Here is a 23,702-nt window from a genome sequence, read left to right as displayed (position 1 = left end):
CCCCACCTCCAAATTACCGTCTCATTGGAGTTTAGGGCTTCAATATATGAATTCTGTGGGGACACAGTTCAGTTCAACTTAGTAGCCTTAGGTAAGTGCCTTAGTTCTTTTTTTTTCTATCTCTTTCTCTTTTAGGGGGGAGGGAGGGAGGTGCTTAAAACAACCAGCCTTTTATTGTTTGTTATGATACTGGTTGGTCGGATCCCGGCAGGGCTCTCTGGCAGCAGCGGGTCTCTTCTGCATGTGAAGACTGCTGGGGCTGGAATGGCCGAGATGTTTCTTTGCTCTCAGACCTGATGCTTCCATTGAAATGGCTGAATGACTTTCCCTGGCCCTGAATGGGGGCTCAGTTCTCATTCTTGGCTGGGGTCCTTGCTGCTTCTACCCGTAGCCTCACCACTGGGTCTCCCCTTGCAGCTTGGGCTTCTCACATGGCATGCAGAGGAGGGTGGCAGCACAAGGGTGTTAGTGAGAACTGCCAGGTCAAGTGAGTTCTGCACTTGGGAGCCCCAGTAGCTCTGCAGCTTCATTTTATTTCCCCCTGGTTCTTTGGAACCTGGAGTCTCTCTCGCTAAAGAAAGATGATGATGACAATGTCCACATCCCCAGATTATTATGAGTTTCATTACTAGCTCATATCACCCTTGTCAACCTTTCTGGGTATTTGTATTTTAGGTCATTTATTCTCTTAATCCTCAGAGTTACCTTGGTATATTGGAACTGCCGTTATACACTAATTTTGAGAACCGATGGTTAAATTTTCCAGAAATGTGCAAGTCTGTTCGAAATTGACCTGGGACTATTTACACCACAGAAAGTGGCCATCACACAAATCAAGACCTTTTTGTTGTTAGTTTCCCAGAGCTGCTTTGCCAGCATACCACTGCATTTATCTATGTGTATCCAACCCAATGTATAGATGAGGAAACTGAGGCTCAGAGATTAAATTATTGTCCCAAATAGACCAATTTAGTGAGTAACAGATCTGATCTTGGAGCCCCATGCCCTTAGCCACTGTGTTGTCTGCTCCTGCAGATGAGAAAATGTGTGTGGGTGACACTCATAAACACATTACTGTGTAATCATATTCATTATCCATCTTGACACAGAAAACATCTTCCGGGGACTCCCTGGTGGTGCAGGGGTTAAGACGCAACCTATGAAGCTATCCGCGGCCTCTGCAGCACGAATTCGATCCCCAGCCCGCCAGGGAGATACCCACATGGCGCGGCAGACCTTTCCGGTCTCGCCCACTGCTCCCCTCAGCAGAGTATTTCAGTCAGTCTGCCTGTTCTGCTCCCCACTCTGTCTCTGGTGAATCCTCTCACCCCCCGTATCTCTGGCCTGTACCTCAGCTCTTGTATGCATAAATAAATAAATCTTTAAAAAAAAAAGAAAAGAAAACATCTTTCTTCCCTTTCCATCCATTCTTTATCATTCACACTGCCAGCAGCGCTCTGATTATGCCCCCTCCATTCTCCCCGCCCGCATAATTCTTCAGATCCTCTTTCCCACATTGGTGCAGTCTCCTCGAACATTCTTCCCTGTTCATTGCTTCTGTTTCTCAGCATCCCACTCCTCATGTACCGCCCCCTTCCCCAGTCAACTCTGTTATTTCCTTGTTTCCCATTTCACTTTTGGTCCCACCCCCCCATCCAGGCAGTGAGGAAGTCAGCAGAGAATCCGCCTTCCTGCCTCGATTGCTCCCACCCCCTTTATCAGAATCCAGCCTGGAGCGCTCCCTGCCCCAGTATTGCTGCCCTGCTGCTGTTCTCCTTTCCGCAGGTGGCAGGGAGGCCAGGAGGCTCATAATTTCATCCCTTCTGTGTTCCCTGGCCCCAAGAAACCACACATTCCATTTGGTGGTCGTCAGAAATAACACTCTTAGGAAACCTGGAATTATAAAACTGCTTAATTAGAGAGAGATGGTTTCACTGGGATATGCCCGGCTTTCCCCGGTGGCTTTATCTCCTTCTCCAAGTGGCCCGCCCCTTGGCAGCTAATTGCTACCTTTAGCATGGTGCCATGAAGCCCTCATTCCCTTTTTCTTTTCTGTGACATCAGTGCATGCTTTAAAGAGAAGTTCTCTTCCATGATCCAACTCTCCTTTTCCATCATCAAACTCTAGGAGTTGATATGAGTAATGAGGGTGGTATCTTTAGCTTCAGAAACCCCCAATTATTAAATGAGCATTGACTATGTGCTAGATGCTGGGAACATGACTAGGAACCCATCCAGTGGGAGAGAGGGATACTAAAGTGATTTTTAAATACTGTGATATGTGCTTTATTTTTTTTAAAGATTTATTTATTTATGCATACAAGACTGGGGAACAGGCCAGAGGTGTGGGGCGGTGAAAAGATTCACCAGAGACAGAGTAGAGAACAGAACAGGCAGAGCGACTGAAATATACTGCTGAGGGGAGCAGTGGGCAACGCAGGCGAGGTCTGCTGTGCCATGTGGGTAGCTCCCTGGCCAGGGATCGAACTCATGCTGCAGTGGCTGAGGATAGCTTCATGGGTTGCGTCTTAACCCCTTGTGCCACCAGGGAGGCCCTGTGATATGTGATTTAGAGGAGTAACAGGAGTACATAATTTAAGGACTGGGGAAGGCTTATCATAGTAGGGAGATGACAACTGAGACCCAGAAGCTGAACAGGTGTGAGCTCTGCAAAGAATAGGTGATAACATTCATTCCACAGAGGAAGAGTTCAGTGTAGGGAAGCCATTGAAAGAAGGGTCATGAAGCTGATATATGAGCCTCCTTGGAAATTCTGAGGATGTGCTGGGGTCTCCATTGGGACTTGACTCTTCAGGGTTCTGGTGTTCTAGGCCAGAGGTCAGCCAACCAGGGGCCACAGACTAAATAAATCCTGACACTTGTTTTGTGAATAAAGTTTTATTGGAATGCAGTCATGCCCATTGCTAGAGCTGCTTTGATGCTACAGGAGCAGAGGGGAATATCTGTGATAGAGAATGCATGAGCTGCCAAGCCAAAGCACCTACTCTCTGGCCCTTTACAGAAAAAGATCACCCCTGTTCTCGACCTGCTCACTAGACCAATAGACCAGAACAAAGCTTGGTTTGTTGGAGCAGGGACCAGCCCACTGTTAATGAAACCTGAGAACTGGGAATCTAAAGACCTTGATGAAGGCTCTGGCCAGGATCAGGGGCTGACCCCAGGCTGACAGACTCCTGAGGCTGCCCTCTGCACCTCCAAGCCAGGCTGGCTGTGCAAGATCAGCCTGTAAGGGGCCTGCAGGGTCTGTCCCAGGGTCAGCCAGATACCAGCATTCAGGGATCCCCAGAGACTTGGGGACATAGGATAGGACTTTCCGTGAGGGCACCAAGTCCTTGCTGACTATGAGGCCAGGCAGAGCAGGAAGCTGCCACCAACATGACCCAGAACCACGGACTGTCCTCCATTTCTGGCTTCACCATCCACCACCTCTCCATTTCCTTCACCATCCTGCTTCCTACTTAAAATAGTGCTTCTCAAACTTGAATGTGCATACACATCACCCAGCAAGGCTTGTTAATTGCAGATTCTGATTCAGCAGTTGAGGCCAGAGGTGCTGCATTTCTAACCAGTTCCCAGGTGACAGTGAAGCTGGTGATCTGGGGATCACACTTTGGGAAGCAAGGCTCATAAGAGCAGCATAGATGATACCTTCTCTTAGACTTACCTAATACACCCCTATCCTACTCCCACCCATGCCTCAGTACGGGGTGCCCTCATGCTTACCTCTAACACACTGTCTTAGAATCTTTCGTTTAGTGTCTGTCTTCCTCATGGGGTAATGAACTTTCTGAGGACAGGAGTGAGTCTTAGTTATCTTAATAGCACCAGAACCTAGCACTGTGCCTGGTATATAGTGAGTGTCCGGGAAGGAAAGAAAGCTAGAGGGAAGGAAGAAGGATGGATGCATAGATTCATGGGAGAGGAGGAGAGGAAGAACTGAAAGGGTTTGCTGGAGGTACCCTGAATTTTACAACATGCCAAAGCAAGTTAAGGTTGGAGGTCAGCAGAGAATGGGCTGTTTTTCCAGAATGAGATGGAACGTGCAATAGTTGGGGAAAACCTTGAGTAAGAGCAGTTGAGAGCGATGAGGGAAGAAGCTTGGGGCAGCTGAGGTTGGGGGTTCAGGAGAACAAAGATTGCAACATGGGTATTGTGCAGAGTGGGGGCCTGCTGTCAGGATATGGCCAAAGGTAAGCAGCTCTAGCCATCCACCAAGCTGCTGCAGCATCATCCCTGCATCCATCACAATGACATTGGACCATACGACAAGCCTGGCGGCCACCCTCACATCTCTGCTCCCTAGTAGCCACTGTCCCACAGGCTCTAGAGGGAAACCAGCATTCCCTCCAGAGGACAGTTCCAACAGGCGTCTAGCGGGGGAAAGCAGGTCCCCTGGGAAATGATGACCTTACTACAGAGAAGCTGGCACAGTCACAGAGGTCGGGCGGTTGAGGTGAGTGGGTGACTGGATGCCCTCTGTCCTTAGCAGGGCCCGTGAAGAATAAATGCAAAGTGGGGTCTTGTATTCAGTCCTAGACTAGAAAAATAATGGTAGTGGGATGTTGACAAAATCTATAAGGTCTGCAATTAATAGCACAGTGTCAGTGTTAATTTCCTGGCTTTGCTAATTGCACGATGGTGTCAGCAGATGTTAGCTGAGGGGAAGCTGGGTGGAGGCTAGATGGGGGCTCTCTGTCCTATTTTTGCAACTTTTCTTTAAATCTAAAATTATTTCCAAATGAAAAGATAGAAAAGAAATCCTGGTGAGGGTTATCTGTGGACTCCAGGAAATGCTCCCTTGAGCTCTGAGCAGGAAAGCTATGGAAGGCAGAAATCTTCACTTCCTTTATGCTTTTCTGCCTTTTCCATTTTTTGTTTGTACTGAGCATGTGATCTGTTTAAATTAGAGTGAGAAAAAGAGGTTATATAATAGGTTGCATATCCATCAGATGGGTGGTGTGCAGGGCGTGACAGAGACTGCACCGACACCTGGGTCAGTCTGTCTTGTTGGGCACAGGTCACTGGGAAGGAGACCCCTCTCTCATGGGACAGCAACTTAGACGTGTCTTTGTCTTTCATGACCTTGAGACTTGCAAAGAGTGCTGAACTGTTAGGAGGCAGAAGTGTCCCTCACTTAGGGTTTGCCTCTTGTTTTCTCCCCATTCAGTGGAGGTTAGCGGTTTTAGACCAGACATCAGAGCAGTGTCCAGTGCCCCGTAGAGGGGAGGCGTCCAGCCTCTAATGTGGCACTGCTGGCATGTTGACCTTGATCAGTGGTTAACATGGGGTGTGCTGGCTTTCTTCGTTGTCAAGAGGCTATTTTTTTAAGCTTTATTTTTATTTATTTATGCATACGGGGGTGCAGGCCAGAGGTGCGGGGGTGAGAGGATTCACCAGAGAGAGTGGGGAGCAGAACAAGCAGATCTACTGAAATACACTGCTGAGGGGAGCAGCAGGTGAGGCAGGAGAGGTCTGCTGCGCCATGTGGGTCAGTTCCCTGGCCGGGAATCGAACTCATGCTGCAGTGGCTGGCAAAAGCTTGATAGCACTGAGACTTTAACCCCCTGCGCCACCAGGGAGGTCCCAAGAGACTATTTTTTACAGTGATATTTTCATGCCTGTGCAACTTCCCTTTAGTGACCTCTACCACAATCAGAGCCTCTTTTTGTACATCTAGTTCATTGTACATTTAGTTCATTACTTGTCTTTGGTTTTGTTTTTGTTTCAAGATTTATTTTTATGCATACAAGAGCTGGAGGACAGGCCAGAGATGCAGGGGGTGAGAGGATTCATGGGACAGAGTGGGGAACAGAACAGGCAGACTGACTGAAATACACTGCTGAGGGGAGTAGTGGGATGGCAGGAGCGGTCTGCTGTGCCATGTGACTCACCTCCCTGGCTGGGGATCAAACTTGTGCTGCAGTGGCTCAGGATTGCCTCACAGCACTGTGCTTAACCCCTTGCACGACCAGGGAGGGCCCCATTACTTGCTTTTGTTTGTACTGTTACAAAGAAAGCTCAGGGACCTTTCCTGTGGCCACACCTGCACCCACATCACATCCCTGATCATTTTGTTAGGATAAATTCCTAAGAGTAGGTTTGCTCAGGCAAAGATTATTCACATTGTTCAGCGCGTGTGGGTCTGGGATAAGGCTATTTGTTTCTATGTTTCAAACATAGAAAAGGTACATTATATCTTTAACAAGGTATAGTGTAAATGCAATAAAATGCATCGATCAGAAGCATATATTCCATATTACTCAGCATTCAAAAAAGATAAACACATGCAATTTGCAGCAACATGGATGACGCTGGAAGGGATCATGCTCAGCGAAATAAGCCAAAAAGAAAAAGAAAAATACCGGATGGTCTCACTCATAGCAGGAATCTAGAAAACTTAAATAAGGGACCAGGAAAATGAATAACTATAAGAAAGTGAAAATCAAAATCAACAAAAAACTATGAACCAGAGACACTTTTTGGGGGGGGGGCGGGGGCGGGAGGGGAGGGATTGGGGTCAGAATGGGGGGCTGCAATTGTATGGGGAATATAACAATAAAATTAAATAAATAAATAAATAAAATATTTTAAAAAAAATTATCTTCTATGAAAATTTAAAAAAAAAAAAAAAGAAACATATATTCCAGTGGGTTTTGACACATGTGTACACCCTGCAACCTCCCACCCCATCATGCTATAAAACATTTCTGTCATTCCCCCAAATTTCTTGAGGGTCCCTTGTGGTCCTTCTTCCCCTGCTCCTCCCAGGCAATCACTCACTGGGTTTCTATTGCAAGCTAGTGTTTCCTAGGTGGGATTTCATATAAATCAGAATTATGCAATATACATCCTCTTAGGACTGTCTTCTTGGATTTGACCTGGTGCTGGTGAGTTTCATCCTGTCGTGCGTGTCAGCTGTCTGTTCCTCTGCCCTGCTGCGTGGTTTATCCACCCTCCCCCTGGCTGGCATTTGGGCTATTTCCAGTTGGGGATATTATGAATAAAGCCACATGAACATTACATGCAAGTGGACATAAGTTCTCATTTCCCTTGGGTCCCTACCTAGGGTGATGTTGCTGAGCCATCCACAGGTGTGTGTTTAACTATTAGACGTGCAGCAGCACTCTGTCTGCCCACCTGTGACTATGCAGGTGCTTCCTTTCAGCAACTCTCTCCCTCTGCAGGGCAGCAGCCTCCCTGCCTGCCCATGATCTGTACCAGGCCGGGACTTCTCTTCACTGACCTCCCTCAGCAGAGATAGCTCTCCTCAAGGCTGCCCGCCTGCAACCATTCAGGCCTCTCTTAGCAAAACCTGTCCCTTTCCCTTTCCCTAATAAACCTGCTCTTCATATATATATATAAACAAACTATTAGACGTGCGAGGGTAGGGCTATTTTCATCTCCGTGCTACAGCACAGGCCACAGAAAGCTGAGGGAGGAAGGCAGATAGAATCTCTTCACCACTGTTCTGTGCCAGGTCTGTACCCTGTCCTTCTATCCACAGAGTACCCCAACAAGGTAGAAACTGTGGTTCCCATTCTGTAGGTGAGAAAGCTGAGGCTCACTAACATGCAGCAAGAGGAGATCAAATCCACCTGAGTCCGCAGTCCACCTTCTGACCCCAGAAATTCCCCTGCCTCTGTGAAAGCAAGAGGTGATGGAGCTGTGAAGGGGAATTTGTCTCCCCCTTTGCCCACCTCTCAGCCTGGCCTCCCCTGTGTCCTGCAGTCCACCCTACCCATGCCCCTGAGGCCTGGGGCAGCCCTCTAGAGATGAGCAGGACCGGGGTGGGGCAGGGAGTGTGACCCACACTGCAACTCTCTTTCAAAGGTGTCCAGTTTCTCCCTCCCTGAAACGTGATCCTCAGTGGTTTGAGCCTCTGGGCTGGTGGGCAGCGGGTGAGGGCAGCGGGCAGGGGCCACGTCTCCCTGGCTGTATCACAGGCCCATTAGGAACAGGCCTGAGTGCTTTCCAAAGCTGATTAATGGCCTGCCTGTGACCTGAAATGTCATTACTGCTCGGGCTGGGGGTCCCCCCCAGCTGTGTCCTTTGGGTCTTTATTGCTAATAATAATTGATGTTTTCTGTGCGGTTGCAGGGAAAGTTTTATCTGGTCATAGAGGAGTTGAGCCAGCTGTTCCGATCACTTGTCCCCATCCAGCTGTGGTATAAATACATCATGGGCGACGATGCCTCCAACAGCTACTTCCTGGGAGGGGTCCTAATCATCCTCTACAGCCTCTGCAAGGTGAGTGACCCAGGGCTGGGGGGCCGGCCAAAGACAGACCCATTTACTAGCCAGGCATGGGGGGGGCCACCGGGAGCCTGGAATAACCACCTTAGTCTCTCTCCTTTTAATTAAAGTTTAATTCACAAAACAAAAAATTAACCACTAACCATTTTAAAGTGAATGAGCCAGTGGTGTTTAGCACATTCAGTGTTGCCTGGCCTCCACCTCTATCAAGTCCCAGGATATTTTCCTCACCCCAAAAAGAGACCCTGTACCTATTAAGCAGTTACTCCCATTCTCACCTACAGAATGGGAACCACAGTTTCTACCTTGTTGGGGTACTCTGTGGATAGAAGGACAGGGTACAGACCTGGCACAGAACAGTGGTGAAGAGACTCTATCTGCCTTCCTCCCTCAGCTTAATCTCAGACGAGATTAAGCAGTCTCGTCCCAGTCCCTGGCAACCACTATTCTCTGTCTCTGTGGACTTAGCTCCTCTGGATATTTCATATAAATGGAATCCTACGAGATGTGACTTTTTGTGTGTGACTTTAATTTAGCATAGTATTTCCAGGTTTCCCCTACACTGTAGCATAGATCAGTCCTTTACTCCTTTTAAGGGTTAAATCCACCCTAACTTCTTGCCTAGGAAACCCACCATCTGCTAGGCTTTTACATAGTCTTTCCAACCACCCTTTAAGATATATACCATTGTTATTCCCATTTTTATGGATGAGAAAACTGAGGCTCTGAGAGAATAACTTGCCAACAACACTTAGCTGGAGGTAACAGAATGAGCGTCAAAACCAGGCTGGCTGACTCCAAGGACTGGCGCTCTTAACCCACAAACGACAGCACCACTGAACTTGCTTTTTGATTCCTGTTGAATTGTACACCCCCAACTCTACAAAGCAGTATGCAGCTCTTATCTTTTCATCATTAGTGTAAATCAGGATTTTTTTTCCCTAACAAATATATCCTCTTTCTTTTTCCTTCTCTATTTCTGGCTTTAGAGAATCTTGGGGGAAGCAGGCCTTCTTCTTCCTTCCTGCCAGCAGGCCCAGCCAGACAATTCATGTGATGTCAGCCACTGGGGCTTACCTTGCCTACTGATTCTGATTGACTGGCAGTGACTGACTGGAGTGCTGGGTGGAGATGGATTATCAGGTCCTGGCTGGGTCTGGAGGAAGGGTGCTGTGATTGATTAATAATGCCTGCCCTGGGCTTGCCAGGGGAAAAGGCAGTGTGCGTGCCATATATATGCTGTCCTGGCTCAGGTAGCAGGGAAAACTACAGATGTAAAGCAGCAAGATAATAGCCAAGCAAAACTAATGGAAATGAGGAATTTCAAATAGAGGAAGTACTCTGAAAATGTTCAGAATCAAAGATGAGGGGGCCAGTAGGGGTTGTTCAGGAGGGGGAAGAGAAACCCTCAGCAACCCTTGGATACTTTTCAGCATATCACCCTGCTCTCCTTTCAGTCATTTGACATCTGTGGCCGAGTGGGCGGAGTTAGAAAAGCCCTGAAACTTCTTTGCACCTCTCAGGTGAGTTGACTTCAATTGGCCTTGACTGAAGTTGTGGGTACCAGAAACAGATCGGAGTGTATCACTCCACGAGGGTCCACAGCATGTTTCTCTCTTCCCGTCCCTCAAACAGAATTACGGAGTCCGGGCCACTGGGCAGCAGTGCACAGAAGCTGGAGATATCTGTGCCATCTGCCAGGCTGAGTTCAGGGAGCCTCTGATCCTTATGTGCCAGGTGAGCAGGGTTGGGTGGGGCTGTCAGAGGCGGAGCCTGGGCTGGGAGATGCTCTTGCCCCCGACAGCATTCTCAGAAATCTGTCTGCTGACCAAACCTCTGGGCTCTGGCATGGGTCTTTGGAAATAGGGTCAATACCAGAGTCAGCCAGGTTCGTCTTGAAAGCTCAGTTCTGCCTCTTATGAGCTGGATGGCCTCAGGTGGGTTTCTTCACCTCTCTGAGCCTTAGTTTTCATCAGTAAAATATAGAAAATGAAAAATTTAGCATGGATGGTATCATGTCGGATGTCCTGGGTGAATCCCAGTAACACTCTGGACCGTGGGTGGGTCACTCTATCTCCATGAATCTCGATTTTTCGTGTATAAAATGGTATCCTAATATAATACCTACTTCAATTCACAGAGCTGTTATCATGAGTAAATGAGATCATCTCTACAGAGCTAAGTTTCAATTATTCAGCCATAAAAGTTAGCATTATTGCATTATACTATTACATTATCATTATTATTAGTGTTTGTTTTTATTAGTAGTTGGGGGTCACCAACCCCAGGCAGCAAGTACTGATCAATCCCTATTAACTCCCTAAATGTATCCCTCCCTCTCCTTACCTTCCTCTTCTTTCTTCTCCTTCTCCTGACACCGGGGTCTAAGATGTCAATTCAACAAATGTGTAGGAGTCCATGTCTCCTATCAGGCACTGGGGAGGGGAGACAGAGGGCACACAGACCCTGTCCCCTCCTCAGAGGCTCCCGGTCTCCTTGGGGACATAGACACATACATAAATAACTATGAAACAAGGCAGGCAGCGATGAGTTCTGTGCGAGAGAGATCCAAGCAGCATCCCAGGGGACCAGGACAGACAGCGATGAATTCCAGGTTGGGAAGGAGGCAAAGCCTGCAGCCTACAAGAAATGGGAGAACATATGGCCCCCCCACCACCTCCTCCACCTTCTGGGGGTGGGAGGACAGGAGGTGGCATCCTTTTTTGGCATCAGCAAATATTTTTTTGTGTGTGTTTTTGCTGCTTGGGGATTTTTAGGAAGTTTGTTTTGAAATTTTATTGTTATTGATTTTTAAATTGAGAAAATAATTGCATGATTAAAAATTCCAAAAGGAGGCTGAGGAATTGTGACAGCTACGTGCAACCTGGCACCTGGCTTGGGGCTCGAGAAGGGACCCAAGTAGAAAAACTTGTTCTGTGAAACCGGAACAAAGCCTGGAGTTAACAGTCACCTATCAAGGTGAAGGTTTCTTACCTTTGACAAATGCACCATGGTCGTTCACGATGGTAATATTAAGGAAAACTGAAACTGAATGAAAGGTACATGGGGACGTTCTGTACTATCTTTGCAACTTTTCTGTAAGTCTAAAATTATTTCAAAATAAAAAGCTTATTTTTAACAAAATGTTTTCAGGCTACAAAAAGGAAAGTAGTAACTGGGCTCCCACCCTTGTCACCAGCTCCCCAACCCCATAATACCCACACAGGTAACCATGGTTACCAGTTTCTTTGCTATCTTTCCAGAGATGCCTTCCTTGCAGGATTTAAACATATATATGTACACACACATACATATAAACATATGTTTTCAAAAAGACATAAGTTGCTGCATATTCTGTCCAAACTGCATTCTGCTTCTTCCCTTTTTTTTTTAAAGATTTATTTATTTATGCATGCAAGAACTGGGGTGCAGACTAGAGGTGCAGGGGGGTGAGAGGATTCACTGAAGACAGAGTGGGAAGCAGAACAGGTGGATCTACTGAAATACACTGCTGAGGGGAGCAGCGGGCAAAACAGGAGAAGTCTGCTGTGCCATGTAGGTCAGCTCCCTGGCCAGGGATCGAACTCGTGCTGCAGAGGATGCTGATAAACTCAAAGTGCTGCAACTTTGTACTACCTGGGAGGTCCCCTGCCTCTTTCCTTTTTAACTTGAAACTCTCTTAAGAAATTGCTTCTTATTTGCATGCTATCCCATTTTATGGGGAGACCATAATTTGTTTAACCATCCTTCTATCGATGGGCATTTAGTAGCTCACAAGCTTTTGTTATTACTATCTTTTGTTGTGAAAGAGCAGAAATGGAGAGAGCTATAGCACCTATCTGGGCTCACCGTTGATGAAATGAGTTCATTCAAGTAAAGCATTTACAACTGCACCTAGCTCTTGGTCTAGGTTCATTAAATATTAGGTCTTATTGGCACGCATTCCATGTCGCACGTGTGTGAGCTCTTGGTAGGATAAATTCCTAGTGGTGGAATTACTAGGTCAGAGGGTATGCGGTTTTGACAGATAATGCTAAATTACCTCCCATAAAGAGTGTGTCCGCTTATCCTCTCAGTGCGGAGTGCGAAACGACCTCTCTCTCCCCTCTCGCCAGCTCACCGCTTTAGGGAGTCTTTTTTTGAGCTTTGCTAATCTGACAGGTGACAAACGCTATCTCAGTGCAGTTTTAATTTGCATTTCCCTAATTATGAGCATCATTTCATATGCTTCAGAGCCATCTGTATTTCCTTCTCAGGAGCAGTGATTATTTGAACATGATGTCAAGGTGAAAGTCTTTCTTCTTCCTTTCTGGCCGTCTCGCCAAGTCTTAGTCTGTCTCTCTTCCACTGTGTCTCCCCAGAGCTGGGTTGGAATTCTTGGGAGGGGATGGACAAGACACTGCTGCGTCTTGATCTAGCTGCCCCAGACCTAGGAGCAAGGACTGCTCCCTGTGGCGCTCAGCACTTGTTCTGCTGCTGGGAGCCAAACCTGGAATGTACAGATGACTTCCACAGCTGAAAGGGCCTCATTAACTCATTCATGCACAGAATGAATGAATAAATGAATGAATGGGTCATGTTACTTCCTCAGTGATGCATTCCCAGACTAGTAGTACTCCCAGCTATATAATGTCATAGAGCCCTTTGTTTTTACTTTATAGCACTTAACCCACTTGTTACCTTGATTGGGCAACTGGTTGTATATGGTCTGTCTCCTCTTTACCAAATTATAAGCAGCTTGAGAGTGGCAATCATGTCTGTCTTGTTTAGCAGCAGAACCACAGTACTGACTCTAAATTCTGTACAATGGAATAAATTGGATAGATGAATGACTAGAAGGAATGTAATGTAATGGGAAAGGATGACTGGATAGGTGGAGCTGGATGGGTGCATGGAAGAAATGGAGCAGAATGGATGGATGATTGGGATAGAGCTGAATGGTTGGAATGAGATGTTTGGCATGGAGATGGATGGATGGATGGATGGTTGGATTGGAGATGAGTGGGTGGATGGATGGATGGATGGATGGATGGATGGATAGACGGATGGGCTGATGGATGGATGAGTGCGATGAATAGATGAATGGAATGAGATGGGTAGGTGGTTGGGATGAAGATGGATGGCGCTTAGGTGGAAGGTTAGGTAGGTGAGTGGAGAGAGGTAAATATGTGATGACTAGATGGATGGGCAAACAGATAAGACACATGGGTGAGTGGATGGGCCATAAGTAAGGGGATGGGTGGATAGATGGATTAATTACTGGGTAGATGGTCCATGGATGGGTGAACAGGACAATTGGAAGCATAGATGGATGAAGACCCACTAGGCTAACAAACCATCCTGTCTTCCCTTCTGAGAATCATCAAATGAGTCCCAGTGTGTCACTCAGAGCCATGCCCCATCACAGGCTCCAACCAGGCCTGAGAGGCAGACTGTCAGTTTTAGGTGGGTAGTCAGGATGACACTAAGTATGCCTAGAAATTAGAACCCTCTGCTCTGACATCCGCCTTCAGTCACTCCGCAAGTGTTTAGGGTGAGCCTCCTGCAGTGCTGTGGGCGGGAGAGGGCACTTTGAATACAAAGTCAGCAACTTGGCTTTTTTAAAGGACTCAGTGCCGAAGAAAAGAGTCAGTATGATTAGAAGACAAACCGCCCTCCGGGTCTGGGTCACCGTGAGTTTTGACATGTTTCTTTTTGAGTGCTGATGACCTGAATGAAAGAGGGCACGAGAATGGTGACTCCTGTCGACTGCGTGCTGACAGCCTCACCTCTGTTCATTTGCCCCAACACCTTGGGAAGAAACTAGTAACCCCATTTTGTAGTGAAGGAGACAGGCTCAGAAAGCCTGCTCTGCATCTGAGCGAGACCCAGGGAGTCAGAACTCGGGGTGAAGGTAGAGTAGCCCTCTGACCCCAGGGACGCCTCACCCATTCTCTGCTCCTGGAGACATAGCCGGGAAACAGTTAACAAATCAGCGCCACCTGCGTTACCCATAAACCCACCAAATCCTACACTTCCAGCGCCAGAAGTTCCTCCTTCACCTCCCCCCAATAGGGGCTGAGCCCTTTCTCCAGGTGCTGGACATATCAAGTGTCTCCACCTCCAGGAAGCCTTGGATGACCCCCCTGGATCAGACTGATCCCCTATTACTTGCCCCTATAACAGCATGAAGTGCTCCTTTAGAACGCTGTCCACAAGTAGGCACCTACTGCATACTGTGCTGGGAATGGGTTTACCAGAAACTTAACAGTCTGGCATGAAGAGATAGGAAATGAACAGTAAACAGATACACTAATTATTACTGTAACAATAGCTAACACTTATACAGCACTTACTATCTGCCAGGCATTGTCCTAAGTGCCTTCTTTCTTTATTTCATTTTATTTATTTTGTATTTTAGAAAACATTTTGTGCAGATTTTATATTACCATTTTGCCCAAGCTTTTTATTTTGAAAAATTCAAACGTACAGAAAAGTTGAAGGCTGGTAGAGAGAACATCCTTGTATCCTTCATCTGGATTCACTAATCATGAATATGTTACCACATCTGCCTTTTCTTGATAGAAAATTTTCCCTTAAGCCTGTTGAGAATAAGTTGCTGGCATTTTGATCCTTCATCCCTAAATATTTCAGCAGACATCTCCCAAGAACAAGAATATTCTCTCCCATAATCACAATTCCATCTCATTCAGGATATTTTAAAACGATTCAAAAAATATTATATCACATATACGGTATAGGTTCAGATTTCTGCATTTGTCTTCAGAATGTCCTTCATAGCCAGGGTTTTCCACCCAGGTCCAGGAATCACTTACGAATTGTATACTGCATTTACTGGTCATGTCTCAGTGCCTTTAATGTTAGTTAATCCTATGAGAGGAGTACTATTATTATCCCCATTTTACAGTTGAAGAAATTAAGGCCCAGAGAGGTTAAGTCACTTATTTAGTTATATGGCCAGGAAGTAGTGGAACCTGTTACTACTTCCAGTCTCCCTTCCTTTCTCATGACCTCTGTGGTCAACCTAGCAGCTGAAGGGATTTTTTTAAAAAGATTTATCTATTTATGCATACAAGAGCTGCGGTGTAGGCCAGAGGTGTTGGGGGGGCGTGAGAGGATTCACCAAACAGAGTGGGGAACAGAACAGGCAGATCTACTGAAATACACTGCTGAGGGGAGCAGCTGGTGAGACAGGAGAGGTCTGCTGCGCCATGTGGGTCAGCTGCCTGGCTGGCCGGGGAATCAAACTCATGCTACAGTGACTGGTGATAGCTTTGTAGTGCTGTACCTTTAACCCCTGCATCACCAGGGAGGCCCCTAAAGGGATATTTTTATAATGCAGCTCCTATTCAGGCCACTCCTCTGCTCAAAGCGCTGCCATGACTCCCTACCGCCCTCAGAATAAAAGACAGAGACCTCACAAGGCCGTTTACAATCTGCACCCCCATCCCCATCAGTATGCTGGCCTCATCTCTCCCTACTCCCCCACAGACCCCCCCAAGCTCAGCCACCATGTCCTGGCTATTCTCCCCACATACCGGTCCGTTCCTGACTCAGGGCTTTTGCACAGGCTGTTCCTCCTTCCTCGAGCACTCTTTTCCCATCAGGGCTCACTGCTCACTCTCCAAGACCCCCCCTCCTGCTCTTCTATCACTGGCACACTCTACGGTTAGAAATTCCTTTTGCTAACTGTCTCCCCCATTAGAGTGCGAGTTCCAAGCGGGCAGGAATTGTCCGCTTTGTTCGCTGCTGGGTCCCCAGCTCCCAGGACCGAGCATGCGCCTCATAGACCCTGAGCAAAGGGTCCCAGTGGCACAGCTCGCTGTCCCCGCAGCACGTGTTCTGTGAGGAGTGTCTCTGCCTCTGGCTGGACCGGGAGCGCACCTGCCCTCTGTGCCGCTCCGTCGCCGTGGACACTCTGCGCTGCTGGAAGGACGGGGCCACCTCTGCGCACTTCCAGGTGTACTAGGGCCGAGGAGAGGCGTCCAGGGCCAGGCACTGGGGAGACAACAGAAGGTTGGCAGTACAGGAAGCGGCTCTGGGGACCTTCTGAAGAACAGGTCTCAAGCACTGACTGCCCTCCCGCCTCGTCCCCCCACCTCTCTCCCTACCCCGCCTTCTGTGGAACAGTGAGTGCATCCTTCCCTCCCAATGGGGAAGGCTCCTAATTCACACTCACCCTCCATCCAGGTAGGTCTCCCACCCTCTCCCCTCAAGGACCCGCTAATGGACAAGTCCCACCTGTTAGTTACTTCAATAACCTGTAATTCTGTAGATCAGAATCACTGTGATGTATTTTGCAAATACAAATGCTGGGTCCCACCTGATACCTCAGTGGGTAACTCAGTGTACCCCACACTGAGAGTGACCTCCTGACTCATGACCTCCGAGCATCCTGCCTGGATGACCTCCTGCAAACCTCCCAATGGCCCAGTGCTGGCGATACTGTTGCTTCTTCCATTTTACAGATAAGGAAACTGAGGCACAGAGCTCTATGTGCTAACTGTCCCAGCTGGTAATTAACGGTGGACCGAGTTTTCAGTCCTGCAGGCCCGGGGCCCAGCAGAAGTGGTTTTTAAAAGCACGAGAGGTATTTGGGTGCCCATCAGTGGTCCAGGGGCTTAGCAGGTATGATTTGGAACCACATCAAGAATGCTAATGGCAAACTTTAACTCCTCAGATCTAGTTTGATTGGATCCATGAAAAGAATTGTTCCTTAAAATTGCTATTTTCCCTGGCTGGCATGCGCGTTCACACATGGGTCTCAGAAAAGGTGGATCTTGGCCCAGAAGCAGAAGCCACCGGGTCTCCACACCCAGCTCTATTTCTCTCCTCCTTTCTGGTTCTCTCCCTCACTTAAGTCTCAGGCTTGTCAACAGCTCCGTGGACAGCCTCCTCCCCTGAGAGCTTCCAGAGCCAAAGGGACGATTCCCCGCTATGGAGTTTTCCACACGCTGGGGTGGCGGCATAGAGACCGTAGCAATCGGCGTTTCTGTCTCTCTATAACCCAGCTACCGATCTCTATAACAGAGCGGCTTCTCCCCCCATGAGATCCTCCCTGCTTTGAAATCTGGGAGGAGACAGCCCAGGTGATGACATAAAAACCACTGGAATCTTGCCTGCCTCACCCCTCTCCCAACTCCGGGATCTCATTGTGATCCTCAGCACAGCTAGCTGGCAAGGACGCATTACAGAGAAAGCAGCTGTGTGGCCAGTGAGCAGGTTAGCAAGAGAGTCCCGGGAGAAACGGCAAGAGCCTTGCTGCCCCTTGGCACTCAGCCAGAAGGACATGCCCTCCCCATCCCCGATAGAGCCAGGATACAGCCCCTTTGTGCCACCAAGCCAGGCCTTTCCTTTTGCCTGACGTCCCTGGCTCTTGCCTGGTACCCAGCAAGACATCCCTTCTAGGGCAGCGTGGCATCTTTCAAGCTCTGTTACTATGGCAATGGCCACGATGTGACTGTCTCACTTGCCTCGCTTGATAATCAAGTCAGAAAGGGAAATGGAGGGGGAACTGGAATCGGGTACATAAAACTGCTCTGTTCTCCCCCCTTGAGGAAGAACCGAAAGGAAGCAACAAGAGCTTCTGCAGCTGGTTTTTATCTGAAGGATCTTCCTGCCTGCAGAGGCCATCAAACAGGCACAAGAAATTGGAGCGAGAGAAGAATTACTCAAGTGCCAGCATGAGATGGCACAGATAGAGCAGACCGTTGGGAGGCAGGCCTAGAATTCTGATTCCAAACTCTGCATGACTTTGAGAAGTCGCTTTACCTCCCTGTAGCCATCTCCAGGATGACACAACCTAGCCAGTTATCTACTGGAACTTGGGAAACAAATGATGTCGGTTACTGGCAAGTACACCAATGGTTTTGTCAATTACACTCATGCCACCAAAAGAAGAAAAAAAAAAAAAAAAACCTCACCTTCTGTCTATAATGATACTACAGAGTGTCACCTGGGGGTGATCGGGGCAGGTGGGGTGATTTTGTTTGGGATTTTATTCATTCTCTACTCTTGAAGAAAGCCCTGTCTGGAGGTTTTCTTTGGGGAGGATTTAACTTCTGCTCTAGGGAGAAACAGTGGCTAGTGTAGGGTTTTCCAAACAGCAGCCTGCATGAGTGTAAAAGGCACCAAGAGTGCCCCCTGGAAAGGAAGACCACCACTCTCTTTCACGTGTCTTGGCCCTGCGGCTCCTTTGTTAACAGCAGGGCTGATGGCGTGTCGTGCTGGACTATCCAGCCCTGAACATTTTATGACTCGCTGGTTCCAGTTCCACAAAATCATGAGAAATGGTGCTCTTCATGTAAAAGATCTGGAGTGTAATAAATCTGAGAGAATGAAAGGCAGGCTTTGGACCTGCATGTTAACTAACAGGTTCATCACCTTCCTGAGAGGAAAATGTGAGGAGTACTGGGGCAACATCCAGGTGCCTAAGACTTGGGGTGAGAAGAGGAAATGTAGAGTGAATTCTGGAATCCTTTGGTACTTGTATGGGGCCCAACTGGGCCACTCTGGTGTTTCTGTTTTTGTTTTGTTTTTTTTTTTCCACTCTGATGTTTTTAATGCCCCCTTAAGTTCCCTTCTGCCAATAAAGATCATCTATTGACAAAATGTGTGCCTGTGGTCCTGCGTCTCCAGTTGCCTCTTAAAGCCAGGTGGATGTGTTTTAGGACAAATGCAAAGAAGCACGTCACGCAGTGGGTGGTCATCTCATGTTGATATTTCCCCTGGGGTCCCAGCTGAGTTGCTTGTGATGAAGGGCGTGCTCACAGGAGGAACAGGGAAGGCACTGGATGAAACAGGAGGGAGGCGAGCACGAAGCTAAACAAAAGGATGATTTTCAGGCCAGTTCAGCTTGGCCCATGGCGAGCTCTCAAGTATCAGTTGCATCTCAGAATTTATCCCACCCCAGCAGTCCTTGGCTGTGGGGTGATTTTTGGGGGACGGGTTAGAAGGAGAAGGGGTTCCTCTCGGGCACTCCAGCTCTCCATTGAGAAGACCCTAAACTTAAGTGCACAGAGATGCAGAGTAGAACCATGGAACACAGAACCAATAGGAGGGTTCAGAAGGGAGCTGAGCAGGACACCCACAATGTCCACTACGGTGGTTAACTAAGTTATATGGACCCAGAATGGTTTGTCTGAGTGCCAGGAGTTGATGGGTGTTTAAAATGTGGGTAATAGCCTAAGGTGACAATTTCTATTTCTCGAGGGGATATTAATGAAGCCAGCCACAAAAACATCATAACCTTTTTTTTTTTTTTTTTTGTTTGTTTGTTTCTTTGTTTATACATGCACTGGGTACAGTCAGAAGCGCGGGAGGGTGAGAGAATTCACCAGAGCCAGAGCAGGGAGCAGAGCAGGCAGAAGGACCAAAGTACACTGCTGAGGGGAGCAGCGGGCGGCAGGAGAGGTCTGCGCGCCATGTGGGACCCTCCTCTGGTGGCCGGGGAGCAGCCGGGGATCGAACCGGCGCCGCAGAGGTCGCCGGCAGCTTCGCAACCCAGCGCTCAACCGCTGCGCCACCGGGGAGGCCCCAAACATCATAACCTTTTGGTTGCAATTATTTGAAGACTAACTCACATGTGGCTCAACATGAGCTTCAAGTACAGCTGGAATCAGGGTTTCCCATGATGCTATCAGAATTGTGTCATTCCTCCCTACGTTTGTTTTCCTTTGAGGCAGTTTGATTTTTCAGGCAGCTGATCCAATGTGGTAGAAAGATGGCTTCCATAGCACTGTCCTATGGTCTACCAGCCAAACAGTCCAATAAAGAGCTTCTGCTTCCCAGAGCCCCAGCAGGGGTCCTGAGGTTGATGCCCATTCCTTTGTCCCCAAACCAATTACTTTGCCCTTTGGATGCAGAGCACTGGCTGGGTGTTGAGCCCCCGAGATGGGGACAGAGGTGGGAGGGTGGACTCCATCCTCTAAGTCAATAAGGACTGAGAATGGAGAAGCATTGGATGCCCAAAGAGAACATATATTATCTAGAAGAACCATCTATCTTCAACCCACCATTCTTAGAAAGAGACTAGAACTTGGTCTCCTGGTATAACTCAGAACAGGTAAATGCAGGTGAAGGTACCCAACCAGAGTGGCCTGTCTGCCCTTAGTTGTAGACATCAGTGTAGAGGCTTGCTACATGGAGAAATGATGGGTCTGTGCACTGACCTTCAGCCATTGGGCAAGTTCCCCCAACCTATTACTAAACCCAAGAGCAATAGGCCAACTGTCCCCTGGGGTGGTTCTCAGGAATACAACAGCAAAGGTTGAGGTGTGCCCACAGACCACCCCATAGTTTTGGGGGGCCAGCTTTCCACACAGAAATGAAAACACAAAGGCCTTTGGAAGCACAACCAGTTTTTTAATAAATTCATTACAAATATGTACAAAGCGTCTCCAAATTATGAAATTCCTCTTACAAAAGGGTACCATGAACCAGCAAGGTCAGAACCCAGAACGGAATGTCCCCTAGCTTATTGCCTCTAAGGCTGAGCCAGAGGCTTCATCGAGGTTCCAAATACCCCCACAGCCTTCCCTTCTACGCACATAGATTCCTGGGCGCTTGTAGTGCAAAAGGGCTGGGGAAGGAGAAATTTGGAGGTTCAGATGGGAGAGGGGACAGGAAGGAGGTAGGAAAAGCTTCCCATGTCCTAAGAAATTAGATGCCCTGTTTGCAAATTAGATGCTCCTTCCAGGGACCTTATAGAAATCAGAAACAAATGACAGGGAGCAAATTCATAAAATCCCCAGCTAAACCAGCCTGTCAGCCCTGAAACATCCCCTCATTCGACAGTGGACTTAAATCTGGGCTCCAGGTTTACGCTTGCTCTTGAATTAGCACTATGGTGGGACCAGCTCACAAAGAACAGTCCAGTAAACATGAGATCATGGACTTGGGGAAGTCACTCAGATTTGAGTCCAAATCTTGCTCAGCCATTCACTCTTTGTGTGGCCTCAGGCTATGTTGAGTGACCTTGCTGAGCCTTAACTTTCTTGACTGCAAAATGGGAAGAGAAAGAGTGCCAGCTTCTAGAATGGACATGAGGGATAACAGGGAAATGTACGAAGAAGCACTTAGCACTCAGGAGTGGTGAGCTCCCCACAAGTGGTGCCTGCCACGACTACATGAGGAAGCAACAACTAGTCTTTCCATCCTGGGAACAAGTTGAGATGGCAGACTTTTAATCCCTTTCATGTTGGTGCAGCACTCAGAAAACACTATCGGAAAATCTGCCAGCAAGGTTTGGAGTCCCCCTGTTGACCTACCCAATCTGTTAACAATTGTGAACCAGACTGGGAAGGGACTTTAGCATCATCTGATCCAAGCAGGGCTCTCCCTCCTTGATGAACAAGTCTCTTCCCAGATGGGATTCTACAACCTGGCACAATGTAGGTGCTCAGTAAATAGGTGTTGAGTGAATAAATTAAAATTTTTTAAATGAACTTTCAGCTGGAGCTTTAAAAAGGATAATTTCATGTCATCTTCCTCCCTTTTCAGCTCCCATGAGGATAGGCCAATGTCTAGCCTGTCCTCCTTCATCTTCCCACTGGCTTCTGACCCTCTGGCCCAGGGTGACTTAAGGGAACCATCAGAAAAGGGACTGCTGTCAACAGAAGAATAGACCTATGTTCAGGTCTCTGCAGCTTCTCATAACAGGCGGATACTCAGAAAGTCCACAATGGCAAGCCAGTGTCCTCAAAAGATATTTGTGTAAGATCAGAGGAGGACTCTGCCAACTTCCCAGGGAAGGAAAGTGGTGGTTTGTCACTGTCAGAAACATGATCAGAGTTAGGAGTATGCTGAGATCAGCTACATAAATTGTAAAGCCAAAGTCACAGCTCTATTATTCTGTGACAAGATTGTTTAAATCACCTTTATTTTTTCACCAAAAATAGAAAAGTATTAAAAAATGAGACCACTGGTAAAAATGGAAGTCTCCAGTATCCCAGTGAATGGGGGGGGGGGATGCGAAGTGGCTTCTCAGCACCCCCATTCTGTTCACAGTCCAGAACCATGGACAGCAGCCAGCAAGGCAAAAGGCATGGACTTGCCCTAGGGAACCTGTCGCTGGGGCTACAGCTGTGCCAAAGAACAGGAAATGGAACCCCAAAAGAGGGGAAGAGATTTTATTTGCTTGTGAGGGATGAGGTGGGAGAAAGATGCTTCCAGAGGGAATGGATCTAATTTGGAATGTTGAAGTCCCAGGAAGCTCCTACCTGTCTGGCTCCTGGACCCCCACTCTCAGAACAAGCAGCATGGTGAGGAAAGAGGCCCTGCCATTGGCTCCTCACCTCATTATGCAGCAAGCTACCTAAACGATGATCTCAGAGGCCTCCCTCTGCTTTGCACAGACACACACACACACACACACACACACACACACACACTGCTGTCTGCTGAAACCCGATATGAGGTCTTTTTTAAAATTTATTTCAAAGCCTCCCTCCCTCCCTCTCTCTTCACAGACGCTCTGCAGTGAAGCTAATCAAAATCAATGACTCCTTGGCAGCCAGAGAAAAGGGAGGGGGGAGAGGGAAGGATGGTGCCAGCACTTTGCACACTGTGGAAATATTTTTTTAAAAAAACACAAAACCACCACCCCACTATCTCATGCAATCCAAGTAATGCAACAGGAGAGACGGTGGAGACAATATATACATATATATCATGCTTCAATTTCCTAATACAAATGTCCATCAAGAAGTCAAATCTCATATAAAAACAAGCATTAAAAACAACCCCTTGTCAAAAATCGGGGTGGTCGAGAAGTGCACTCAAATTAATGATGTGCAAGAAAAAGCCAGGATTAGATAAATACACAGTTTCTATTAATACAAGAGAATATATACAAGGGACTTGGCTGTAAAGCTCCATCAGGAGGTCATGGGTGCCCAGTTCTCTCAGCATCGTGGCTTCATTGAAATCAAAATTGCCTGAAATGCCGACCCCAGTATTAGGAGTTTGGATCCTCCAGCAGACATGTCATAAGCTAGTAGGCAAGCCAGGGTTGAAAAAGGGATTTCTGACCTTTCACCTGTCCCTGTGCCTAGGTGGTTTATGTGGCTCCACTGAGGTCTTGAAAGCACAGCAGGGAGCCGCAACTGCACCAATCATGAAAACCCCCTCCCCAGAAAATGGGGTGAGCTGAAAAAACCCCAGTGTTTGGCTAGGAAAGTAACAATATAAGCAGAGGCTATTTCATGTCATTTTAATTAATCTGCCCTCTCTATGTTTTTGGCTTCGAGGAGGGGGGTGTTGCCTGCGACTTTCTGCAGACACTACGTACACACCCCTCTACCCCCCCCTAAACTAACTGCAGGGAGAGCTCCAGCATTGAAGGGAAACAAGTTCCCCCAAGTTCCCCGTAAACAAGCTTTCCTCCCCACTGTGCTGAGTTTCAAGCTGTCTGGGGTTAGGAGAAGCTG

At 47.7% G+C, this 23,702-nt stretch overlaps 1 protein-coding gene across 4 annotated transcripts in view; it reads left to right on the top strand.

The window, feature by feature from the left end:
• The window catches only part of RNFT2 (ring finger protein, transmembrane 2), a 63,074-nt gene extending 40,927 nt beyond the window's left edge, over positions 1–22,147 (top strand). For 3 of the 4 annotated variants that reach the window (XM_037511099.2, XM_037511101.1, XM_037511100.1), the window contains 4 exons: positions 8,119–8,268; positions 9,732–9,797; positions 9,910–10,011; positions 16,109–18,875. In XM_037511099.2, coding sequence (XP_037366996.1) covers positions 8,119–8,268; positions 9,732–9,797; positions 9,910–10,011; positions 16,109–16,243 — 453 coding nt within the window. In that variant the 3' untranslated portion in view covers positions 16,244–18,875. Of the gene's footprint in view, positions 1–8,118; positions 8,269–9,731; positions 9,798–9,909; positions 10,012–16,108; positions 18,876–21,774 lie in introns of those variants that run through there. The other variant, XM_037511102.2, reaches the window with a different exon arrangement.
• The last annotated feature ends 1,555 nt before the right edge of the window (positions 22,148–23,702 follow it).

This window comes from Talpa occidentalis, unplaced genomic scaffold (genome assembly GCF_014898055.3).
Source record: "Talpa occidentalis isolate TD23 unplaced genomic scaffold, MPIMG_talOcc4v2.1 talOcc4.14, whole genome shotgun sequence".
Taxonomy (NCBI): domain Eukaryota; kingdom Metazoa; phylum Chordata; class Mammalia; order Eulipotyphla; family Talpidae; genus Talpa; species Talpa occidentalis.
The sequence above is the reverse complement of the archived record's forward strand: the minus strand, read 5'-3'. Positions and strand labels throughout refer to the sequence as shown.